The sequence below is a fragment of the Drosophila suzukii genome, chromosome 2R (genome assembly GCF_043229965.1).
Source record: "Drosophila suzukii chromosome 2R, CBGP_Dsuzu_IsoJpt1.0, whole genome shotgun sequence".
NCBI lineage: Eukaryota > Metazoa > Arthropoda > Insecta > Diptera > Drosophilidae > Drosophila > Drosophila suzukii.
Window position 1 is genome coordinate 23,562,284 of NC_092081.1, and position 21,800 is coordinate 23,584,083.

Genomic DNA, 21,800 nt, shown 5'->3' on the forward strand with positions numbered 1-21,800 from the left:
GCCCTGCCCGATGAGCAGCCGTTGCGTGCGTGTTTTACATACGAATATGGCCAGCACCGAATGGCCAGTACAGTACGGTACCGGGTACAGTGCGGGCCATGGCTGTTAATTGAAACGTGATTGTGTCGTGGGTTTGGGTTGTGTCGGCCGTATTTATGGGCGGGTCGGGGAAAGGGGGAAAGGGGCTTTTGGCTTAGGCCTGCCGCTTCCTTTTTCGACACTTGCAATTGCAATTGTCATGTGCCCCAGTCCCCGACAACGAAAATAGTTTCGCATTTAAATTTGCAGCAATATAATTTAGTTTATGCTTTTGGGCTTTGGGGAATTGAATTTGCACGCATGCACAATTGAATCTGAATGCAAAGTGGCTTCGATACCGAATGCATTATTAATTTACCGCATACACATACGCACACAGCAGACGGCCGGAGACAAAAGCAGATGTCCTTTGGTCGCCATCCTTGGCCGAAACCCCCCTCCCCCTTCCCCCTTACACCGGAAATATTCATTGGTTTTTCACTTTCGCAAAAAGCCAGGACATTGATACTCGCCCTGCTGATAATGATGATGATGATGATGCTGGCATTCAGGATACCGGCGATATATGCCAGAAAGAGAATTTTAAATGACCATTTAATGTGATTAAGCCGGGGTCTTAGGGCCTTAGGTCTCTGTTACTGCATTTTCAATTTCTTATCGGCGCCTGGCATTTGTGGTTCCCTAATTACGAATCTGCCTGGGAAAGGGTTCGGGTCATGCGATTACCTTAAGGAGCAGAGAAGTGCGGGAAGAAACCATAATAGAATTGGGCGCATTAACGTATTTACCTCAGGTGTGGTTGGGCTTTAATGTGGAAGATTGAATGCTTCGTTACAGTATGCACAGTACATAAAGAAGAAGACCATTTCGAAGAAATCACTAATGGAATTGAAATTTTTACCACATTTTTAAAACAAATTGTTTACATGCCTAAAAGTATGCTCTAAAATAATATTAGGCAGCGAGATAAGGTGTTAAGGAAAATACTCTGCATAGTTGCTGAAACCTCATTATATATGATTTAGTTTAAATTATGGGGTAAGGGCCTTTCTCATCCGCATGGTAAACTAAAAGTTGATTTGGAGCTTAAGCCTTGCGTTTAGTTTAACTTGCGGACGGGAAAGCCGCCCTTTAAAAAGTTAGACCATTCGATTCTTTAAAATTCACTCGTACTAAGGGTGAGACATCCGTATTCGAAATCCTTGAAATCGATAAGTTGAATACACCGCACAAGTACAACCAGACACTGCTTTTCCGGAGGAAAACCTAAATAGATTGCACACAACACCCCTTCCCTCCCTTTGAGCCCGTCACGAAATTGAGGCTATGCCATTTGTTTAGTTTGTTGCCTCAATTATTTAGCAGGAAGGCAGGACCGAAAGCAACCGAATCGAGGCCTTCGAGACAGGACACTCCATAGGAAAACACGTGTGTGCGAGTGTCCTTGCGGTGTTTATGCAATTACATAAATTCTGTGTGACAATTTCGATTTGGATTTTCTTTTATTCAAATTCAAATTATGCCTTCAAGTCCATCAGGGCCCAACACACTTGAGCTTGGTTATAAAATATTTATTGCCGGCAAATAAATCCCACACACTGACACCAGCAGACGTCGTTATGGTAATTAATTTCAATCCAACACGAGACCTGGCATAATCTTATTTATGCGACTTGTGCCTGGGCATTGGGACTTGGCATTTCTGATTTAGCATTTAGCATTTGCCACTTCGGATTCAATACTTTTAATTTTTCCCCTACGCTTCTGGCTAATTGATGGGCCAGGATGGATGTGTGGGTCCAAGGAACCTGTCCAAATCTTGAGAATCTTTTCCCTTACTCGACCGCAACAAAATCAATTGCCTGTCCGGGGGCCTGGCCAATATTTGAGCTGCTGCGTTCGGGCTCATGCAAAATTTAATTTTAATTTCCAGTGAGCAAATGTTGCAAAAGTGAGAACAAGCCAATTTCCTTTCACAGCATTCTGGGTATACACATTTTAACCACTTGGCTGCACTGCGGCTACGAATTGGGCTTAAATGCTGCCAAAAGTCAAACACTGGCCAAGTTTTGGGCCTCCTCCTCGGTTTTCTTCCACTAGTCTTCCGAAATATCGCACTACCATGTAGTGAGTTTCTGCCAATTGACATGCAGACCTGCCTGGCAGCCGTAAATCGGCATAAATAATTCATTATTGCCGCCTCGTTGCGCATAAATCAAGTCTCTGGCCAAGGCCCACACACAAGCAGGCATCAGCTTTGCAATACCAACTCTAAACGCATTTGGAGAGCCGAAAAATATAAAACACATGGAATAAAAAAGAAAAAAAAATGTACTTGGAGATGCCGGGGATTGAACCCGGGGCCTCTCACATGCAAAGCGAGCGCTCTACCACTGAGCTACATCCCCGATGTGAAACTGGCTGACCAAAATGCATTTTGCACTGGCAACAAGGGAGAAGGATTAATGGACCAGGTAACAGGAAGAAAAGGATAATAGGCGTGGTTTCAATCCTTAGAAATTGTACACCAGGTGGAATTAGGAAATGTTTGAGGCCTAGCAAAAGAATATAAACACGTTTTCTACGTATCATTAGTTATTAAACTCTCTTGGAACATATTTTATGTTATTTAGCAGACTAATAAATATTTTTAAGAGTTTAATTTAAATTTTTAATTGTACTTTACTAAGACCTTAAGCAAACTATTAAATGTATGTCAATGTTTTTAATTCCTCCATTAGCGGAAGGTCTGCTTACAAAGCTTGCTTTATCTTATTGCCGCATTTGCTTATATATATTTATATTTTATTTATTTGTAAAGCAAATACAACTACAGGTACTTATTAACCTTTTCGTCTTTAACAAAAACAAACATACATTTTACTAACGCTGAGTCGCCATTTCATCCACCAGCCACTTGTTTCGAATACGCATTTGGCCCGCCCGTTGAACATGGGGGATGTAGCTCAGTGGTAGAGCGCTCGCTTTGCATGTGAGAGGCCCCGGGTTCAATCCCCGGCATCTCCAAGTACATTTTTTTTTTCTTTTTTTTTTTGAGCGATCAGTTGAGAGTACTCACCTGACGTTATTCAACCACCACTATATAGCGATCGCGCTCTTTTGCGGTACTTTGCCTCCATAGTCTCGCCCGTTTTTTTCGCGTCGCTCTGAAAAACGCCATACGCGACGCGATCACACACGATCATCTGGCGGAATGATTCCGATTCTGAGATCAGAAAACCAAAAAAAAATCGATTCGCTTCTTCGTAAAATCGATAAAGTGATCCATGTGTCTACCAGGCGACCAGAAGTGGGCAGAAAGCGGCGTACCGCTTGCTCGTTTTCTACACGCCCGCATGATCACGGCACAGTGGGGTGAGTACATACGTACATATGTATATTACGATTGCTGAGAGAGCCCGCATGTGTATATTGTGCACTGTACATATATTTGTACATCGCCATGCGTGTTTCGTTCGAGAGAGTTGAATTGAATCGGTTCCGTTGGCCTTCTGAGTTTTTCTTGGCGCCTGGTCGGTTGCTTAAGAAGATTGAACGATTTTTGCACGGTTTGGGGTTTTCAAAAGTTCATTCGAGTTTTCTGTTCGGTTGATTTCAACGAAATATAAGCCGGGAATTCTTCACTGGATTACCAGAAGGGTTCTAAAAACCCTTGGATATCTCGGGGGGTTTCAATAGATTTTCTCTTACATATCTGAGCAGCTCTCTTTCAGTAGTTTACCCTCATTGCGAATGCAATTTAAATCATTTATTACGAAAACCCTCTGTAGGATTAAAGAAACTTTTTTATTGCAGGTGCCCGAAAACTTTTGGCAAAATCTCACGGCGGCCCAGCCTTTTGGCTTGGGAGCCTGCATTTGCACCTTCTTTCCTTGTTTTTGTTGATTTCGCTTTTCGTGCATATAAATTTGTTGCCTAATCCGACGACGTTTTCTCGGGAGTTGCATTTAATGCCGCACCATTTGCTATAAATATTCATGCAAATCGACGGGGAGGCGAAGAAGTCGCCACCGCCCCCTGGAGATAAACAGGGAAATCGAAAAACTAGCAGGTGGCGCCCTTCGCTCGGCCTTAATTAAATGTAAAGGAGTTGCGCTTTAAGTGCAATTGCCCTGCTCTGAATGCGAACTTATTAGCAATTTCATAATTGCCAGTACTACTCGTAGTTCTGTCTGCCGTCCCCCTACCATTCCCAAGGTTTGTTGGTCCAACTTTTTCAAAAACTAATTAAAACGATAAGGGCGACCGAGTAGCGCAGCGAAATGTCGCCACGGTGTCCCCAAAAACGGAACGTAACACTGGGGGAAATCATGCCAACTAAAGTTTAGCCGCTACCTATGAAAAATAATTTTATCTGATTTTTTGTTATATAATTTCAGACTATTTGTTTGAAGTCAATAACTCTTTTCTAACTTATAATAATTGTATAAAAGAAGATGTATAGAATAAAGTACCTTTATCAGTTTCTGAATACATTTAGAATAGAGTTTATTCTTTAAAATAGTAACACACATCCGAACTAAAAACTCAGTTTATGGAACATTGATTTTCGACACCATTTTTTCACCTGTAGAATTTACCACTGCAACTTTGACTATTCCATGGCGATGTTTATCTAAAGATCGGGCCAAATTTGCATTAGCACACGGCTTTTGTTTGTCTCCCACACATGGAGCGAAAGAGAGGGCCGAGGGGCGGCGAAAGTCAATTTACTTGAATGGCCAGGCGGAAATTAAATAAATTCCATGAGCACACGTCAGGTGAGCCAGGCCGAAAATGACAGTTGTCAGCTGTCAAATCAGGGACAAAAGTACAGTTGACCACATGTCCATAAGCCACAGCTGTTGGAGTACTATCACCCACCGCCACCCACACATTCCGATTATTAGATCAATAGCTGAGACTCGCCTTGCTTGGTATTTAGCAGGGTTTCATTACGGTGTCAGGGAGTTCGTTAAGAACTGACAGCGGGTTTCACTTGCACTGGGGCCAAAAAAAGAAGGGAATGCAGTGCCCAAGAATCCGAGATGGGATTCATGCTCGTGATTGATTTCCATACAGGTAAGGCACTGGCTTGGAAACATCGTTGGACACTGCTGATAAGGGGACGGACAATGGGTATTAAAGCGGCACGAAAGTGGAGACAATGGAATAAAGGGTTGCACGGAAATACAGTTCTTAAGAACGAATCCAGTATAAGAAAGGCTAAAATAAACGTTCGAGGGGTAGATTAAAAACAAATGCAAAATGCAAAATTACCTTAATTTGGGAAATCGTTACTAATTAAAGTCAATACATAGAGCCGTTTGCTACTTTTAAAAGGTTTTACCAAAAAACTTACTCTAATTGATTTATTAACTTTTATTTGACACCTATATAAATTATTGAGACCTTTCAAAATATTGTTAATAATTTGTTGACACCACTAAATAGTTTAATTTGGGAAGGAAGAATTGTTTATATTTATATTTTAAAAAGAACTTGTAAATATTTGTGTATAATTAATGAACCTTAATATTTTCGATATTACTTTTCTGATGCAATTTTGATTTGAACTACTTTGGAAAGTAGCTGACACTATGTAAATTTTAGATTGTGCAGCCGACCAAAGTGTCCCCCACGAACTCCTTTCCAGTGGAAGAAACTCACCACAGTGATCGCACCACTTTCGGATAGTTATCCCACCACGCCAGCCCAAAAGTATGCAATAAAATAATAGACAACGATCGGGCTTACCTGTCGGCTTTACCTGTGGACGCTTCAGCGCCCGAAATCAGTTACGATTTACCCGCGAAAGCGTTAACAACGTTCCAACGGATCCCAGCGTGCGATAATATTGTATGGAAATAATATCAGGAAGGCAGCAACAACACCTCGTGCAGCCCTCTCTTTCGCTCCCTCCATTCCATTCGCCTGTCAACAGTTATTTTAGCCGAGAGATTTTTGTGTGACTTTTTCGTGTATTTCGCTTTCGTTTCGTTGTTTGGGAGCTCCTTCATTAAAAAATTAAGGCCTTAAAAACAACAGCGCGTGTGTGTTAGTGACAGCGATTGCATACTAAAAAACAAGTGCAAAAATAACAAAAACTGCAGCCACAACTTTAGCAACAGCAACAAAACAAACAATCAACAACAGCACCAACATTTGAAAGGGAATTTTTTTCTATTTGTGTTAGCGGTAAGTCGAGAAATGGAATTTTGCAGCCTTGAGACAGTTTTAGAGCCACTGAACTTGAGCGAAATGCAAGCGGAATATCAATTGGCTCCATTGGAATACAAAACCTGCCAAACAACGTGCTAAACATAAATGTGCAAAAAATACGTAGCATTGAATCATTTTGCCATGATTTAACCAAGTTAATAAAAGTCCATTTCATTTGCTAGACATCCCAATTGAAAGCCATAAAAATAGCATTTTCAATAACTGAAATTAAATAAACAATTTACACACGCAAAGCGGTTTGGGGTGGGAAAGGGGGGGGCGATTAGTTGGCGGAAGCGGGGGAGGGGGGCTGCAATCAGCCTTAACGCTTACACGGGGAAAAAATTGTATGTCACTAATGACTATATGACACTAACTTATTAAGCGTCGATTAACTAACTGAATTTATTAAAAAACCAACATATTGGTGTTAAAATTTTTTTTTAAAGCATGAAAAACAAATATTGGATATTTTAAGACCCTGTTAAAGTATTATTTCAAATCAATCTTCAATAAATCTTAGCAAGTATCATAGGCCCATTACTGCTATTCAAATTGTAATCACCATTTATATTACAATGCAAAAAATCTTCTTACTATTGTACACAAATGTATTATAAAGACCACTTTTGGCTCTTTCAAAAACCGCAAAACTGTCTATGGTCAGGAATTATTTAGAAAGAATTTACTCTACTAATGATTTTGAAGAACCCACAAAAGCTTTTATTTAACAAGTTTTTCAGTTAGTACATTTTGCATATGATATCAAATTATAGCAAAATGTTTCGGAACGTAGGAACAAGTGTACAAATATAAGTATTTTCAAGATACCACAATAAAATAACACTGATAAGAAGCTCTTTGCATATGAAATGTTTGAAAATATTTTTCGCTGTGCTGCCAAGCTGAATCAATAAACTGAATAAACCAAATTAAAATACGCTTTTATTGCGTACCGCTAAATGTGTTGCCCTGTTAACTGTTTTTGGTGCACTAACAGCCAACACCGTCTTACATAATAATTGTTTTGATTTATTGCCCCCTCTGGCCCCCTCCTTGGATCGCATTGCATAAGGCCGTTTTCAAATGCGACATGCATGCGATTTTGGCGTTGTCTCTTTCTTGTTGCTTATCGGTGGGGCCTCTCTTTTTAGCGCTATTCATAATTCGCTTTCAGTTCGGCGGGTTTTACTCCTACTTCTTCGTCTTCTTCTTCTCCCCAGGCACTCCCCACAGTAAAACACCCTCTAAAACCCCCGAAATCCCCATTCCCCTCGGGGTTTTCGGCCAAGTGACAACTCTGGTATTCCAGCTATGTCCCAGAGCAGGTTTCTTTGATCGTTTTTAGTCTTTTTCTCTGTTTTTGTTTAGACTTTGCTTTTATTTTAGTTTTTAGTTTCGAGTCCCTGGTTGTTGCTGCTGCTAATTCACCGGTTTACTTCACCTGATTTGCTGGTTGTGCATTTTTGTCGCGTGTATTTCTGGTTTTTTCAGAGTGTTTTTGTGGGTTTTTCTGTGGCACTTGCCACGACTTAGATCCAATCTTCTGCGTTCCGCGCTTGTCACTACCTATGCTAATTCGATTAATGTCTGCGGCTCCGGTATTTAGCGATCGGGTTTTGCATTTACTGCGGCCACGGATCGACTCTTTTTGACACATTTCACGGGATTGGTCGGAAAGATCTGGGCAAGATCATTGAAAACGTCTTAATCACAACCTGTTCTTGAAAAGGGGATTGGCCTAGAATTTGAGGAATTCTTCAAGAGGAGATGGGATACGTGGGATGGGACTGACAGTCAAATATAAATCTGTTCCTATTTATAAAATAAGTTTCCGCATTAAAGGATTGGTTATTTATACATAAGACCTTCCTAGAACTTATTAAATCGCAAATTAGGTGCGAACAGAAAAGCATGATAGTAGACGATAGAAACTAAACACCTTTTTATCCAGAATTCCCCCAAGAAGGCAATTTGATTAATGAGGTGATTAGCAAAAAAAATATCAGCGTAGATTCCCAAGGGGCGCAATTTCAATATACCATTTGTATTTCTCTGAGCAAACAGCTGATTGTGAAGGCCAAAAGTGATCGTGATCGCTTTGATCGTATTTTCGAACTCGTAGCCTTGAGTTCTGAATGAAATTTTAAGCAAAAACAAACAATAATAACCGTTGAGCTTCTATAGAATTCGCAAACCCTAAAACTATTTATCATATTTTGGCGAAAATCAAGTCGTGACTCATGAGGTTCCCACATCCATTCATTTGCATTTCAAGAGGCATGCGAAAATCTTCGCTGTTGCAGTGTCTATGCACAATGGATGCTACCTGAATATACAGTATAAATTTCAGACTCTTACAACTTTAATGAGACTGTGTTGGCAAGGCAAAAAATTTGCACACTTCGCTCGCGTATTGTTTGTGCATTATTATTGTTTCTACTTAAGCTGGCGATCATCATTTTTTCTAAACGTTAATTTATAATATTCTCAAGGTCTTCGCCTTACTGAGAAAACATTCGACGCAGTCGATTCAAGATTATTATATAAAAAGCAAAAGCTAGACCCTCCCGAAAGCTACAAGTTAATATATCAAATCGAAGCTAAGAAATTTTACTTTTCGCTTTTGATAAACTTTCGAAAAAAAGAAGACGAGATAAAATGGTATAAATTATACAAAATATGCGCCTTATTAAATGGATGGGGCTAACAAACGAAAACGAAAGCCCCAATCCCGGTCGTAGTTTCGGTCTGGGTCTGGGATCTCTCACAGAAGGGTTTTACTTTTCCCACTCTACTCCCTTTTTTTGTTTGACTGCTCGGACAAAAGAGCCAAACGAGATTCAAGAGCCGAAGAAACGCATAAAAACAGCAGCAGCAACGAAACAAGTACAAAGCCAAAGATATTTCAAAAGGCCAGCACAAAGCAGCCACCAAGAGAGGAGACCAGACCGAGCGAAGCCAAAAACAGGTTCTAGAATCAATTTTTATTTTCTCAAGCTCAACCAAAAAATAACTACAGAAACAGAATAAAACGAAATCCAAGACGCGACAGGAAAGGAGTTGGGATTTCGTTAGACCGAAATCTAAATGCTCTTAAGGGAAAGGGTTCCAACTAAGGAGGTAAAACTATAGGTTTTTAAAGGAAACTCTTCGTTTTAAAAATTGTTAAAATTTATTTACTGCTTGGACTTTAAAGAAATATACAAATAATACCTCTCCAATTACAGATTTATTAATGTCAGTGCTAGGGTTTCATATATCTTATATCTTATATAATATTTCCAACAACAAAACTTTATTTATTAAGGTTTAACCCAAAACGTCCCAGCTTTCTATCATCCCGTATATCTTTTATAGAACTCTTTAAGAGGGTATCTCGAAAATATTCGCCGGCTGAACGCACGAAAAATATTTGAGGCAGCCGCAGCATCAAAATGAATTTGGTTAGGACCAGGTTTCTACAGATACAGAGATACAGCTTCTAAGTGGCTCTCCCTCTGTTGCCCCTGCTCCTCACTCAGGGCGATCTTTGTACCTTTTTCTGATTTTTGTATTATTTTTCTGGTTGCTCAAAAGTTTCTGTACTCGGCCCGCAGTGTCGTCAGCGTTGAATTTTGTATCTGTATATCCGTGTGCGGGTATCTCGTGAGTTCGCTGGTGTGCGATGCCACATGCACACGTTCTGTCAGATACATTGCGCCTAGAATTTTTCAGCCAAGTTTTATGAGCTTTTTTCGTGGGGCCAGCAGAAAGAAACAAGTCGGCTACACGGCTTACATCCAAAAACAATTTGTGTTGCATCTGCAACGAGACTGCTTGGGCAGCGTTTTAATTCTTTTTTATTGACATTTCCTCTTGTCAGGGCGAATTCTATAATTTTACACGTAATTTCCCCAGCTGTCTCTTTTGGCTGTTTTCTTGTTTTTGGCGACTCTGCAAATTGCTTATTAAAGTTTTGATTGATTGCTGAGTACGCCCTGAGATCCGTTGTACAAAACCTGAAACGCCAAGACATGATATATACGCCTTGGGTTCGTCTCCTCTTGGGGTTTCTCTTTTCTCATCGCTTTTTCTCGCTAATGAAATGTGCGAAGTGTAGTTGCAAGATTCACTTTTTGCAAAACAGTTTTAATTTATTACCGAGTAGGGTTATTATATGGTAAAGAGTACGAGAGATCGGGAGACACAAGGCATTTTTATAGTAACAAAGAAATACTTTATAACTGTCTTATAAAGGCAATTAATAGTTAGGTAGTATACCTTCAGAGTGAGCGGTTCTTCAAACTGCTTTTCTAATTTATAAACAAACAAACCTGTTTACTAAGAGGATTGTTCCTGACCCCATTTCCATGTGACTAGTGTAAATAGGTCGTGAAAATCTAAAAATATTGTACAAACGATGATGGGCTCAGCACAATCAAATATTTTAATGGACTTTACTTGTTATGGGCGCGGTTTGATTAGCAAGACAAGTGTCTTCTTTTCCCACCACTTTCTCACCTGTCGCAGTGCAGGTGTCTCAATCTCAGAGTTGGATACTAAACCTCGTCTCAGGTTTGAGTTTCTAAGCTCAGGGGCCAGGCAGGTCACATTCAGAGTCAGAGCCAGATTTACATTCACATTACAGCATTCGCCATTGTCATTGGATAATAGAAAAACTGCAGTAAAAATGTGAGGTGAAGACAACTCGAACATAGGGTACCTTGGATACTATTAATTATTAAATTATCTGTTTACTAGTAAAAAAATATAAAGATATTTTTGAACAAACATAAAACAAATAGTTTAAAATTTTGTACCAGGAATGAAATAGTACATAGCCAAGCCAAAAGTGCGCTTAAATTCGAGTTCTTTGATTTTCATATTTTTTCGGTATAGTTTTTCGAAATATGTTTTAAAATGTGCTTTTTATAATTGCTAGGTAATCCCGCAGACAATCTCCAGTATCTGAAAAAATCGTTTGAAAGAGTATAGCAATCTTTATAAAAAGACCTAATGATGTATGATTTAGGGGCTTATTGTAACCAGTTTTCCCTTATCTCTTGAACTGTGACAACCCTCCAATTTCGCCTAATACTCCCTGGGTACCTTGAGCATTAGACAGCGGTATGCTAAGAATAAATAATCATAACCAGTTTTGCAGAGTTTCCCAGCTGTACTCAAGGTATTTGCTAACCATTCTCAGACGCCCGCGGCGACAACAACCGCCAGTCACTCAGAAGACGCATCTTCTCGCATCTGTAAGCTGAAATCTCCAATCTTTTGTGAGAGGCTGCTAATGGTTTTTTATGGAGATGTGTGCAAGTGATTCATGGGTGGCTGTGAAACTGTCACCACATCTGTCACATACCCACTAGGTGCTAAACGCACCCTAAAACGACTGGGCTCTAATCGCTTTGTGGTCATCTTCCGAAAAAAGAGTCCCATAATTAGCCATTCATATCAGCAAAAGTGGACAAGGGCAATGGGCCAGAAATTCTTTAATTAAAATCAAGTTGCGATAAGATAGCGTCTCGAATCCGTAGAAGAACAATATTTGAAAAAGTCAAACAAGAAAATTAAAATGTGTCTTAAGTTGTTGAGATAATGGCAGTGCGGTATAAAGAACCGAATGAAAATCAATTATAGGTGTCCCTCGTTGAAGTCCGAATGGCTCAACATTGAAATGGATTCGTTACTTTTCATAAATCGTCGATCACGATCCAGATCCCCAGATAGTGAAAGTTCTTCCTGCTCTTGGGTTTCACTTTTCCAAATGTTTTATCAATTGCGTAAAATCTCAGTTTGAGCACTCCAAGTGAACCGGCGAATGTCGTCAGCCTTTGTTTAATTTATTACGTAGCCTTTAGCTTTTAGTCACTTTTATAATAAACAGCGAAATTATCAACGTTGCTGTGTTTGCTTACTGTCTGCCAGGGAATTTATTATTGTTATAAGTTGATATTTTCATTATTTTAGCCAGCTTTAAATGGCTTGTGATGCATCACTTGAGCAATGTGAAGGCCTTATGTAATAGGTATAACTGAAACGCCAACCTTTTCTACTTGCTTGGCTATTTACGGCTTGGCTAATTGAGATTTAAGGGGATTTTGGGCGTTCATAACAGCTTCATTTAAATGTTTTATAGCGTATTACCCCCAGAGGGTGGACATTCGAATTACGCCTTAAAACTTATTTGTAGAGCAGTAAATTTATCAGTATCTGTCGTTTCCTGAAGTTTTTGAAGATAATTTCAAGCCATCGGAAGAAAATCGCCGACGAGTGACGCGACCAACCCTATAATATCTGATTACAAATCCGTTCCCAAGAATTGATATCTTAAAATGCCCACTCCCCGCAATTCCAGCCATCTCGTATGACTCATTTACTTAGCACTCGCTATGTGAATTTCTCACCCAAGTACAGATGAATTTGCATTTCATTTTTATTGTGATAATCCCAAAATAAACCCCCTGAATGATGGTAAATTTATTTTATCTCATATATTGTCGGTTGTTTTCCTTTCTACTTCCTAGCTTATCGGATCCTGAGTTTGCATACTTACCCAAGATATAATTAAATTCGATTCGAATGTGCGAAAATTAAACAATACACTGAATTTAATTAGAATTCACTTGGAAGAATGCCGACCAGACCGAAAGTTCCCGTTCAGAAAATTTCCGAAATGTTCTATAGTTTTGGGGATTAGTTTATAACGGATATTGGGGAGGGGGGGAGAGAATGGGGCTGGGATCCCTAACCGAATCGAAATCAACTACCTGTAAGTGCCTAACGGCTAATTTGCTTTAATGATGAGAAACCGCTTAAGTAAACAAACAGCCAACAACAATGGAGGCTGTCTGTTGTCCCCATGCGGGTTGTCAGGGGTGTGGAAAAGGGGGGCTTTGGCCAACGGGCGATTCCCCCAGCATTGTGAATGATAAAACCTGCGAGTATATGTGTGTACTTCATGCTTGATTGCAAATTCAATTAAAGTTTGCGCAGTTCTCTAAGCTAGAGAACTGGAGAATAGATAGAGAAACTGAAGTGACGGGGAAGGGGGCTTCCACTGACAACGGGAAATCGCTTAGCAGAGCAAAAAACCGATTTATGAACTTACGAAAGTTTACAAATTACTCAGTCTGTCAAGGTCTTCCATTATTAAATTAAAAAACGGATCGATTTGATATTTGTAAAAAAATGTTACAATCAGGTGTAGTACTGAAAAATATACTTAAACCTGTTAAAATAAATATTGCCACCCAAATAAAAACAATAATATAACCCTTCTCACTTATTCGAGAAGAAACTTTCTTGAAATCAAGGTTGTTTACTTTGAGCACGGCTACTATAATAGACAAAAAGATAATAATTTAGGAAAGATTTATAACTTTTTGGTATCTATGGATTGCAAAAACACTATTTTGTGCCTCCCCATAAAATTTTTTCTACGTGATCAATGGACAAAAAATTGTTTTCATGATTAGTACAAATTTCCAACGGCAAAGAACCCCCTGATTAGATTCTATTATTTTATAGCACCCATCTTCAATTACATTTAATTGAAATTTTAATAATAATTGGGTAGCTCATAATCCACAAACACAATAACATATGTTTCGTTTAATTTCCGTCTATCAATTTAACGATTTCTTTGTTTGTTGCCTGTCTATGATGTTTTGTGACGTTTTTTCAACTGTCAGTTCCGCTTCCTAATATAAATATTAATCGACTGGCTGAGAGCCACAAACCTACATTCATGCGAGTACAGACAATTATTATTATTTTTATTATTATTTCGATCTCATCCCATGCAACCCCATCCCAGAACCCCCTTGCCTCCCCCGAAAGCCCACAAGTTGTCTTATTGTTGGTTCTGAATTGAATTTTTTTGCGCCTCATTGTTTACCTTTGTATTGAATTAAAAATCGCTTACAATGGAAGCTGGCAACTGGCAATTGGCGGTGGGAAAGTCAAGGTCATCCCCCCGCCCACAGCCCAAAACACGAGCTCATCTTGTTCCAATAAATTAGGCCCCAAAGGGGCGGTGGGGGGTGATTGTCCAGCGCTAATGCCAACACTCATAAATCTTACGGCCAACAGCGATGATTCAACTTTCAACCGACAAAAAATCCAAAACAAACCTTTAAAAACAAAAAACATATTTAAGTATACAAACAAGAGGCAAACGAAATTCAAGTCGAGGCGGAACTCAAATACTTTTGTAATTTGCAATGCCTGAGACTGCGACTGGAGTTTTTTATTTAATTATCCAAAGTTCAGGGCTTTACGGAGTGGGCTGCTGCATTCATTTACTGAAATTACGGGCAATTAATACCGGAGCGGTGATTTCAATTGTTAGTACTGCGATGACGAAAAACGATGTGTGTCTCATCACTAGTTAGCAAATTAGCAGATCGAGCGCAACAAGTCGTCAGGAATTTCTCAAAACTTTCTTTTGGTAACAAAAAAACAAAAGGGATAAGTTTTGGTTCATTTTTTTCGTAAAAGCAAGGAGTCCGATCTTTATAATATTATCCTCAATATATTAAAGATGAAGACCTTGTTTCTAAAAACAATTACATGAAAGTTTATTAGTATTTTTAATTTGTATGCCAATATTTTTTGAAAATAATATTAATATCTTCCAATCAAGCAAATATAAAACCTAGGATCCGCACAAACCTCTTAAACTTGGACTAAAATAATGTTCTTATTGTATGAAAACAATATTTTAATTTAAATAGCGTAGACTTCAACCAATAAATGTACTTTTCTCCATATTTTTAATCTTATTCACATGATGTTTTTAAATTAATAAGATAAGAAATGGGAGAATGATTTTTGTAAACAAATATGTAATTTGCATATGTGTGGTATGAGTATTTTTATAGAAACGTTGAGATGATTGCTCAGTGACTAGTTCTTAAAATAAAATTGATTGTCTTTCGAACATGTTTATTGCACAACGAAACCTTCCATAATAAAGGAGAAAGAAAAATGTTTTATTTTATAGACCCCAATGTACATTTTTATTCATTGAACCTCTCCGTGAGTTTTAAACCATTTCCGAACTAGAGTTATTTACGCTTGTTGTTAACAATATATGGGCTGTATTTAGAAAAATATTTTTGCTAATGCCCTGTTGCCAAGTTTTCAGGAAAATCACGTTCCTTTCCGGTGGATGTGTGTGGGTGCGATAAGCGGGGCGTACTAAATCAATTTTGACCTATGAGCACATGCATGTGGAATTTCTATTTGCCCGTTTGCCAGTTTCCAGAGCCAAAGTGGAACAGCGACGAAAACAAAACCCGAACTTAAGCACGGCCATAATTGCTATTTTGTGAGCAATTACACTTATGGCAAGTACTCGCCAGATATGCCCATCGAAACTATCGCCGGGCCAATTGACCAAAAGTAGAGCCCAAAACCACGTACTGCGGATCGGCGGTCTGGACCTCTTGGCCATGGTCGGAATTTGGGGTCAGTTAATGTGGGCCAGCATATTGTCAATGTCGGTCGTAAAGGGAGTACGAGTTCGCGATAAGGTGGCCAAAAAACTGAATGAACGAGAGGTATCGTTATCTTTCGGTAGTCGCTGTTCGCCAGAAATACACATTTATATGTGTATCTACTGGACTTGGTTGATTGCTACCCCCAAACAACAACAAAAAACCAAAACTTAATGACGAACTAAGCACGATAGTGTGACATTTCCATTCTCCAGACTCATGTATCCGCTTGCCAAAGAACAATAGCTCATTATGAAATCTTGCCTTTATCAGCAAATGTTTCTGCGGCAAATGAGTTCTTTTAGGCTGATTAGAGAAGCGAATTGGATTGATTTTTGTAGTGTCTTTTGTGCTTCAAGTTAAACTTTGAAATAACAGAATAAAGGGATCTAAATAAAAAGCATTTTATTCATTACTTAGCTTTCAAGTAGCGTTACAACATTGAATACAACGCTTACAACACCCAGTTCGTATTTCTCTTCACTAAACCCAGAAAACTGAAGAAATCAACTTCAAGACGAAAGTACTCTCAATCTTGGCTACATTTTAATGTATAGCTCTATCAAAAATATCTATTAACTAGAAATGTTTATTATAATACTTACGCACATACTCGTTATCTTTCCAGAAAGCAAGATGTCCACGCCCACTTCCCCGAAGACGCCCACACCGCCCACTTTGCCGCCGGGCGTGACCAAAACATGTCACATAGTAAAAAGGCCCGATTTCGATGGCTACGGCTTCAACTTGCACTCGGAGAAGGTGAAGCCTGGCCAATTTATTGGCAAGGTGGATGCTGATTCCCCGGCAGAGGCGGCTGGCCTGAAGGAGGGCGATCGCATCCTGGAGGTCAACGGGGTGTCCATTGGCAGCGAGACCCACAAGCAAGTGGTGGCCAGGATCAAGGCCATTGCCAATGAAGTGCGTTTGCTCCTCATCGACGTGGATGGCAAGGCCATAGAGGTAAAGCCCTCGACTCCGCCAGCAGCAGCCTGCAATGGAAATGGAAACGGAAGTGCCAGCCAGAATGGATACGAGGGCACCAAGCAGGAGATGCCCGGAGCCAGTGCCAACATCAGCAGCATCAGCATGGTGAGCACCAAGCGATCTTCAAACGCCAGCAGCATTCAGAGTGGCAGCACCATGAATGCCTCCGATTTGGACGTGGTCGATAGGGGACTCCCGGCAGCCCCAGCCGCAGTAGCTACTCCTCCTCCTCCGAGTGTCATTCAAAATGGCAGTAAACCATCTTCGCCGATTAATAACAACACGCTGATGAGCACTCCCCCACCGCCCTCGGCCACCAAGGCCGGCCTCAATAATAACGGCAGTGTCTACAACACTAGCTCCAACGGCAACGGCACAAATGGCATGACCACGCCCATAACGCCGCCCCCAGCGAGCGGCGGCAATCGGGCGGGCAGTCTGAACTTGCCACTGACAGCCGCCGAAATGCGAGCCAAGTTGGCCTCCAAGAAGAAGTACGATCCCAAGAACGAGAGCGTGGACCTGAAGAAAAAGTTCGACATCATTCAGAAGCTCTGAGATGAAACCAATAGGAAAGGATTACCCCAACACCATACTTGTTATAATGTCAGGATGAGGAGCTAGAGCTGGTTTTGTCAGGCATACACCACACAATATACAATATGTTTAGCTATTAGTACGCAGAGTCACTTATTAACTAAGCAAGTTTTAATTTTATTACCCCCTAAGAAAGAGCGACCAACGATGGTAGGCCGAGAAGATGGAGTACACCTACCCTTGGAATATCTATTTACATACGACAAACATGTATTCTTCAAATTCAAATATGGCAAACTCCAATTGGCAATGTTGCCCTGGTTCATTGAACATCTTTCGTTGAATATGTACTTAGTTTTGCTTGTATTTTTGTAAAGTAAATAAAGCAAAAATATAAAGAATTACTACTGCAAGTGTTTTTCAATGGGGCAGCTGATTAAACAAGAGGGGAGTCTGTCTTGGAAGTCGTGAGACTAAGGGCTGTGAAAAAACGAAACCCTTTAGAATGGCTAAGTATAAAATAATCTTTTCTTTCTCACATCGTTATAATTTTAATTGTTACTACAAATCACTGTATTAACAAGGTTTCTTTAATGTTGTACAACAGGTGTTCAAATGATTCAAAAAGAAACCACCGAGTTTCTATAGCAAAACCTATGAAAAGTTTTTTACTTCTAACGGAATTATCACCTAGTTGGCCTTAAAACAGACCTCTGCAGAGATTTTTAAATAATTAAGATTGCAGCTCCTGTCGCTTAAGGTTACAAAGTGCAGCAGCCACTATGATTATTTCATCAAGATATCCCAGTAGCGACTTTTGTTGAATAGCCGAATGACCGAGAATCCGGAACTCCCTAAGGCCATCGATCATATCGCGCATTTGGGCTCTGCAGGCTGGTTCTTGGGCCTTGAACGTGGGCAATTGAACGGCAGGAGCTCGCTTTGAAGTGAGTACTCCTTCTACGACGGTTAGGGATTGCTGGTTGGCCAGCTGCCCGCACATACGTTGGGCCTCAAATTTGCTAAGCGATCGCTTGGGTTCCTCGGCGGCCTGGTAATCATCCTCATCCGCTGACTCGTGGGGATCCTCCATTTCCGATCTGCGAGCACGAGGCACTGCTTTGCCTGGTTCCGCGCACAGTGTCAAATACTTCGGTATGACATCTCGAAATCGGCTGGCCTCGAACAACTGAATATCATCGTAATTGCCAGGGAAGGCACTGGACACATAGCTGATAATGCCTATGAAGCGGGGACAGTCACTTAAAGTTCGTTTTTCGAGCCAAAGCTTACCATTCGTGTTGATGCAGAATATGAACTTATAGCTGTCGCTGCCCAGTCCTAGGTCCATAGCCACATCCGTTTCCACACATTCGATCAGCGAGCGAACGTGCAGCAGATTGGCCCGGTAGTCCAGTGGTGTGTGCTTGAATCGCTCGTTGTGGTGCCGGGCATCTGGCCAGCAGATAAGAGGTCGGAGGTATCGGGCCAGCTTAATGAGCGTGCGCTTGAACGAGTCCTCAGCATCCGATTCACTCAGTTCGAAGTGCTCGGCCAGCAGAGCAAAAGGTTCGTTCTGCCGGAGTTTTCTTAGGGTTATACAGCAGTCCAGGTGGGTCGCATTGGCACTGCGGCAGATGTGTCGTTTCAGCAGTAACAGGTTCTCGGGAGCCACACCCAAATGAAGGAGTGGTGCTTGCTCCACTAGACTTAGTGTCAGACTCCGCATGCTCCTCTGCGGCTGGGGAAGCTCTCTCTTGATGAATACTGCTTGTCGCACGGCGGAGGAAACTCTGGAATCAGCTGCCACAGTTGGTGTGGCTTGGATAGAATTCCTGCTACTACTCGATGTAGATGGTGACGAGGTGCCTAAGGCTGAGACCGGTGCCACAGGCGTGGTTTGTGCTGGCCTAGTTGTGGCCTTGATGATTGTGTTGGGCGGCAGTGAGCTGATGGCCATGCCCAGGCTTTGCGAGTCCTTTCTTCCCAGCATCTGCATCTGGCTGCCGGTGGATCCACTTGGACTGGGCTGAATCACATACTTGGGCGTCTTAAGGGCAGGATCTAAAATAATGAAACCATATTAATCAAAGTATAATAAGTCAAAACCATTTGATAGTAATATAATAATAACAATAATTCATTTTATATTCTTTAATTATACCCGTTACTCGTAGAGTAAAAGGGTATACTAGATTCGTCGAAAAGTATGTAACAGGCAGAAGGAAGCGTTTCCGACCCCATAAAGTATATATATTCTTGATCAGGATCACTAGCCGAGTCGATCTAGCCATGTCCGTCTGTCCGTCTGTCCGTCTGTCCGTCTGTCCGTCTGTCCGTCTGTCCGTCTGTCCGTCTGTCCGTCTGTCCGGATGAACGCTGAGATCTCGGAAACTATGAGAGCTAGGCTATTGAGATTTGGCGTGCAGATTCCTGAGCTTCTTACGCAGCGCAAGTTTGTTTCAGTAGACTGCCACGCCCACTGTAACGCCCACAAATCGCCCAAAACTGTGGCTCCTACAGTTTTGATGCTAGAATAAAAATTTTAACGGAAATGTAATGTTCTCATCAATACCTATCGATTGACCTAAACAAAAGTTTGCCACGCCCACTTTAACGCCCACAAACCGCGAAAACCTGTGACGCCCACAATTTTTATGCTAGATAAAAAATTTTAACTGAAATGTATTCGTCTCGTCATTACCTATCGATTGACTCAAAAAAAAGTTTGCCACGCCCACTTTAACGCCCACAAACCGCAAAAACCTGTGACGCCCACAATTTTCATGCTAGATAAAAAATTTTAACTGAAATGTATTGGTCTCGTCGATACCTATCGATTGATCCAAAAAAAAATTTGCCACGCCCACTCTAACGCCCATAACGCTTAAATCTGTATACCGCCGGTAGGTGGCTCATTTTAAACTCGCTTTGCTGCTTGCATATCTCCATTTAGCTGAGTAACGGGTATCTGATAGTCGAGGTACTCGACTATAGCGTTCCTCCTTGTTTTTTTATATTTTTTTAATATGGTTTTCTAATATAATTAATGTTATTATTAATACAAATTATATTCAAACAATTTGTTTTAACACATACAATATTTGTTCGCATTTTGTTACTTACATCCCACTGTGCCAGCTGGTGCTGTTGTTGTTGCTCCCGCGGCCGCAGCTCCAGTTGTCGGCAGGGGTGCTGTTCTCTTCATACTTGGCCTTATAAGAGCTGGTATCTTGTTCAGAACTATGCCCCCCGAAGTGATCCTCACTGTGGCATTTCCCGGCTCCAATTTCGGAAATGGTTTCTGCGGCAATAAAATTAAATTACTTCACTTATTGCGATTTACATTTCTCTGTTGTGCTCGGCACTTTACACATGTTACTAAACAGCTGTTTGCGCATTCATGGGCAATATGGCAACGCCGAATGACAACAAAAAGGTGCAGTTGTTTGTGTATATATTTTTGCAGTCTATCCGATTTACCTTTAAAGTTTGCTGAGGATCCTGAGATTTCGGGCGTAGAACCACAGTGGGCGGGGCGGGCACCAATACGCCGTTCGAATTTCGAAATTTAGCAATTGTCAGCGCCATCTAAGCGTATTTTATGCGACTTTTTCACGGAGAGAAAGCGGCCACTTTACAGTTGACTAAAATAGTTCTGAGACTGGGCTGCCAGACCAGTGGCAGACTTAACAGAGGCTTGCTAACAGTGGCTGTCTGAGTCGGCGCCAAATTTGAAAGTTCGAGCGCCAAAGCTTACACCATTGTAGTGCAATTAGTGGGTAATTGCACTGTTTGATATTTCGAAATGCAGAGCAATTTGGCTACGCGCTACGTTTACTGCCCCCGAAAATGAGGTCATTGCGCACTTGAAGTGCCGTTGTTTATGTTTTTAACTGTCTTTCGTGGCTGTTGCGATTCAATTGCAAATAGAGCCGATAAATGTGCACGGAGAAAAATGGATATATATTTTTAATAAAGGAAATATACATTTTACTTCAAATAACTTTCAAATAAATTCTAATTAAGCTCCTCAAAAAAAAAATCCTCACAGATCAAAACGGACAGGGGGTTATTATAGGCGAAGTCACTTCTTATGCTCGGATGGATTGGATTGGATTGTAAAGCTCCTCGAAAAAAAATACTCACAGATCAAAACGGACAGGGGGTTATTATAGACGAAGTCACTTCTTATGCTCGGATGGATTGGATTGTAATTAAAGCTTATTAAGTCTTTACGGCTTTTCTCCCCGTGTAGCCATCAAATTGTTGGCAATCTATGCATTTGTTTTCCCTCATAATCTTTTCTGCCATTATGACAGCCCGCCATAATTGCGAAAATGTTGCCAAGTTTTAACAAGTATTGGCCAGAGCTTCCTGCAATTAATTTGGCAGTCCGATGACGCAACGGATCACTCCTTGCATAATGAACTGGGCGCCAGAATACACACACTGCACTGACTGACAGTAAGTGGTAACTGGTTTTCTTTCATTTTCATTTTTATTTTCCTTTTCCGCCGC

General features: G+C 40.7%; 2 protein-coding genes and 2 non-coding genes across 5 annotated transcripts; 2 read left to right on the forward strand and 2 right to left on the reverse strand.

Moving 5' to 3' along the window:
- Positions 1–2,375: 2,375 nt before the first annotated feature.
- Positions 2,376–2,447, reverse strand: TRNAA-UGC (transfer RNA alanine (anticodon UGC)). The gene has a single exon. It is a non-coding gene; the product is annotated as a tRNA-Ala (tRNA).
- A 547-nt stretch (positions 2,448–2,994) lies between these two features.
- TRNAA-UGC (transfer RNA alanine (anticodon UGC)) lies at positions 2,995–3,066 on the forward strand. The gene has a single exon. It is a non-coding gene; the product is annotated as a tRNA-Ala (tRNA).
- Positions 3,067–5,832: 2,766 nt separating this feature from the next.
- Positions 5,833–17,683, forward strand: LOC108009822 (Na(+)/H(+) exchange regulatory cofactor NHE-RF1). Of its 2 annotated transcripts, none has more exons than XM_017074506.4 (2): positions 5,833–6,237; positions 16,384–17,683. In XM_017074506.4, the coding sequence occupies exon 2, from the start codon at positions 16,392–16,394 to the stop codon at positions 17,298–17,300; it is 909 nt and encodes a 302-aa protein (XP_016929995.1). In that variant the 5' UTR covers positions 5,833–6,237; positions 16,384–16,391; the 3' UTR covers positions 17,301–17,683. The 2 variants fall into 2 exon arrangements, with proteins under 2 accessions (XP_016929995.1, XP_036669061.1); XM_036813166.3 differs by lacking the exon at positions 5,833–6,237 and adding an exon at positions 15,802–15,818.
- Positions 17,684–17,805: 122 nt separating this feature from the next.
- On the reverse strand, positions 17,806–20,936 carry Camp (Cathelicidin-like antimicrobial protein). The gene is made up of 4 exons (XM_017074505.4): positions 20,763–20,936; positions 20,406–20,583; positions 18,573–19,343; positions 17,806–18,521 (listed from the first exon to the last, which is right to left on the reverse strand). The coding sequence occupies exons 1-4, from the start codon at positions 20,868–20,870 to the stop codon at positions 18,013–18,015; spliced, it is 1,566 nt and encodes a 521-aa protein (XP_016929994.2). The 5' UTR covers positions 20,871–20,936; the 3' UTR covers positions 17,806–18,012.
- Positions 20,937–21,800: the final 864 nt, after the last annotated feature.

Bases quoted from the DNA above. Each gene is read 5' to 3' on its own strand.
- LOC108009822 (XM_017074506.4), top strand. From the start codon at position 16,392: ATGTCCACGCCCACTTCCCCGAAGACGCCCACACCGCCCACTTTGCCG.
- Camp (XM_017074505.4), bottom strand. From the start codon at position 20,870: ATGGCGCTGACAATTGCTAAATTTCGAAATTCGAACGGCGTATTGGTG. The intron at 20,584-20,762 runs GTAAATCGGATA...TTATTGCCGCAG, and splicing joins ATCCTCAGCAAACTTTAAAG to AAACCATTTCCGAAATTGGA. The intron at 18,522-18,572 runs GTAAGCTTTGGC...CCCGCTTCATAG, and splicing joins ATTCTGCATCAACACGAATG to GCATTATCAGCTATGTGTCC.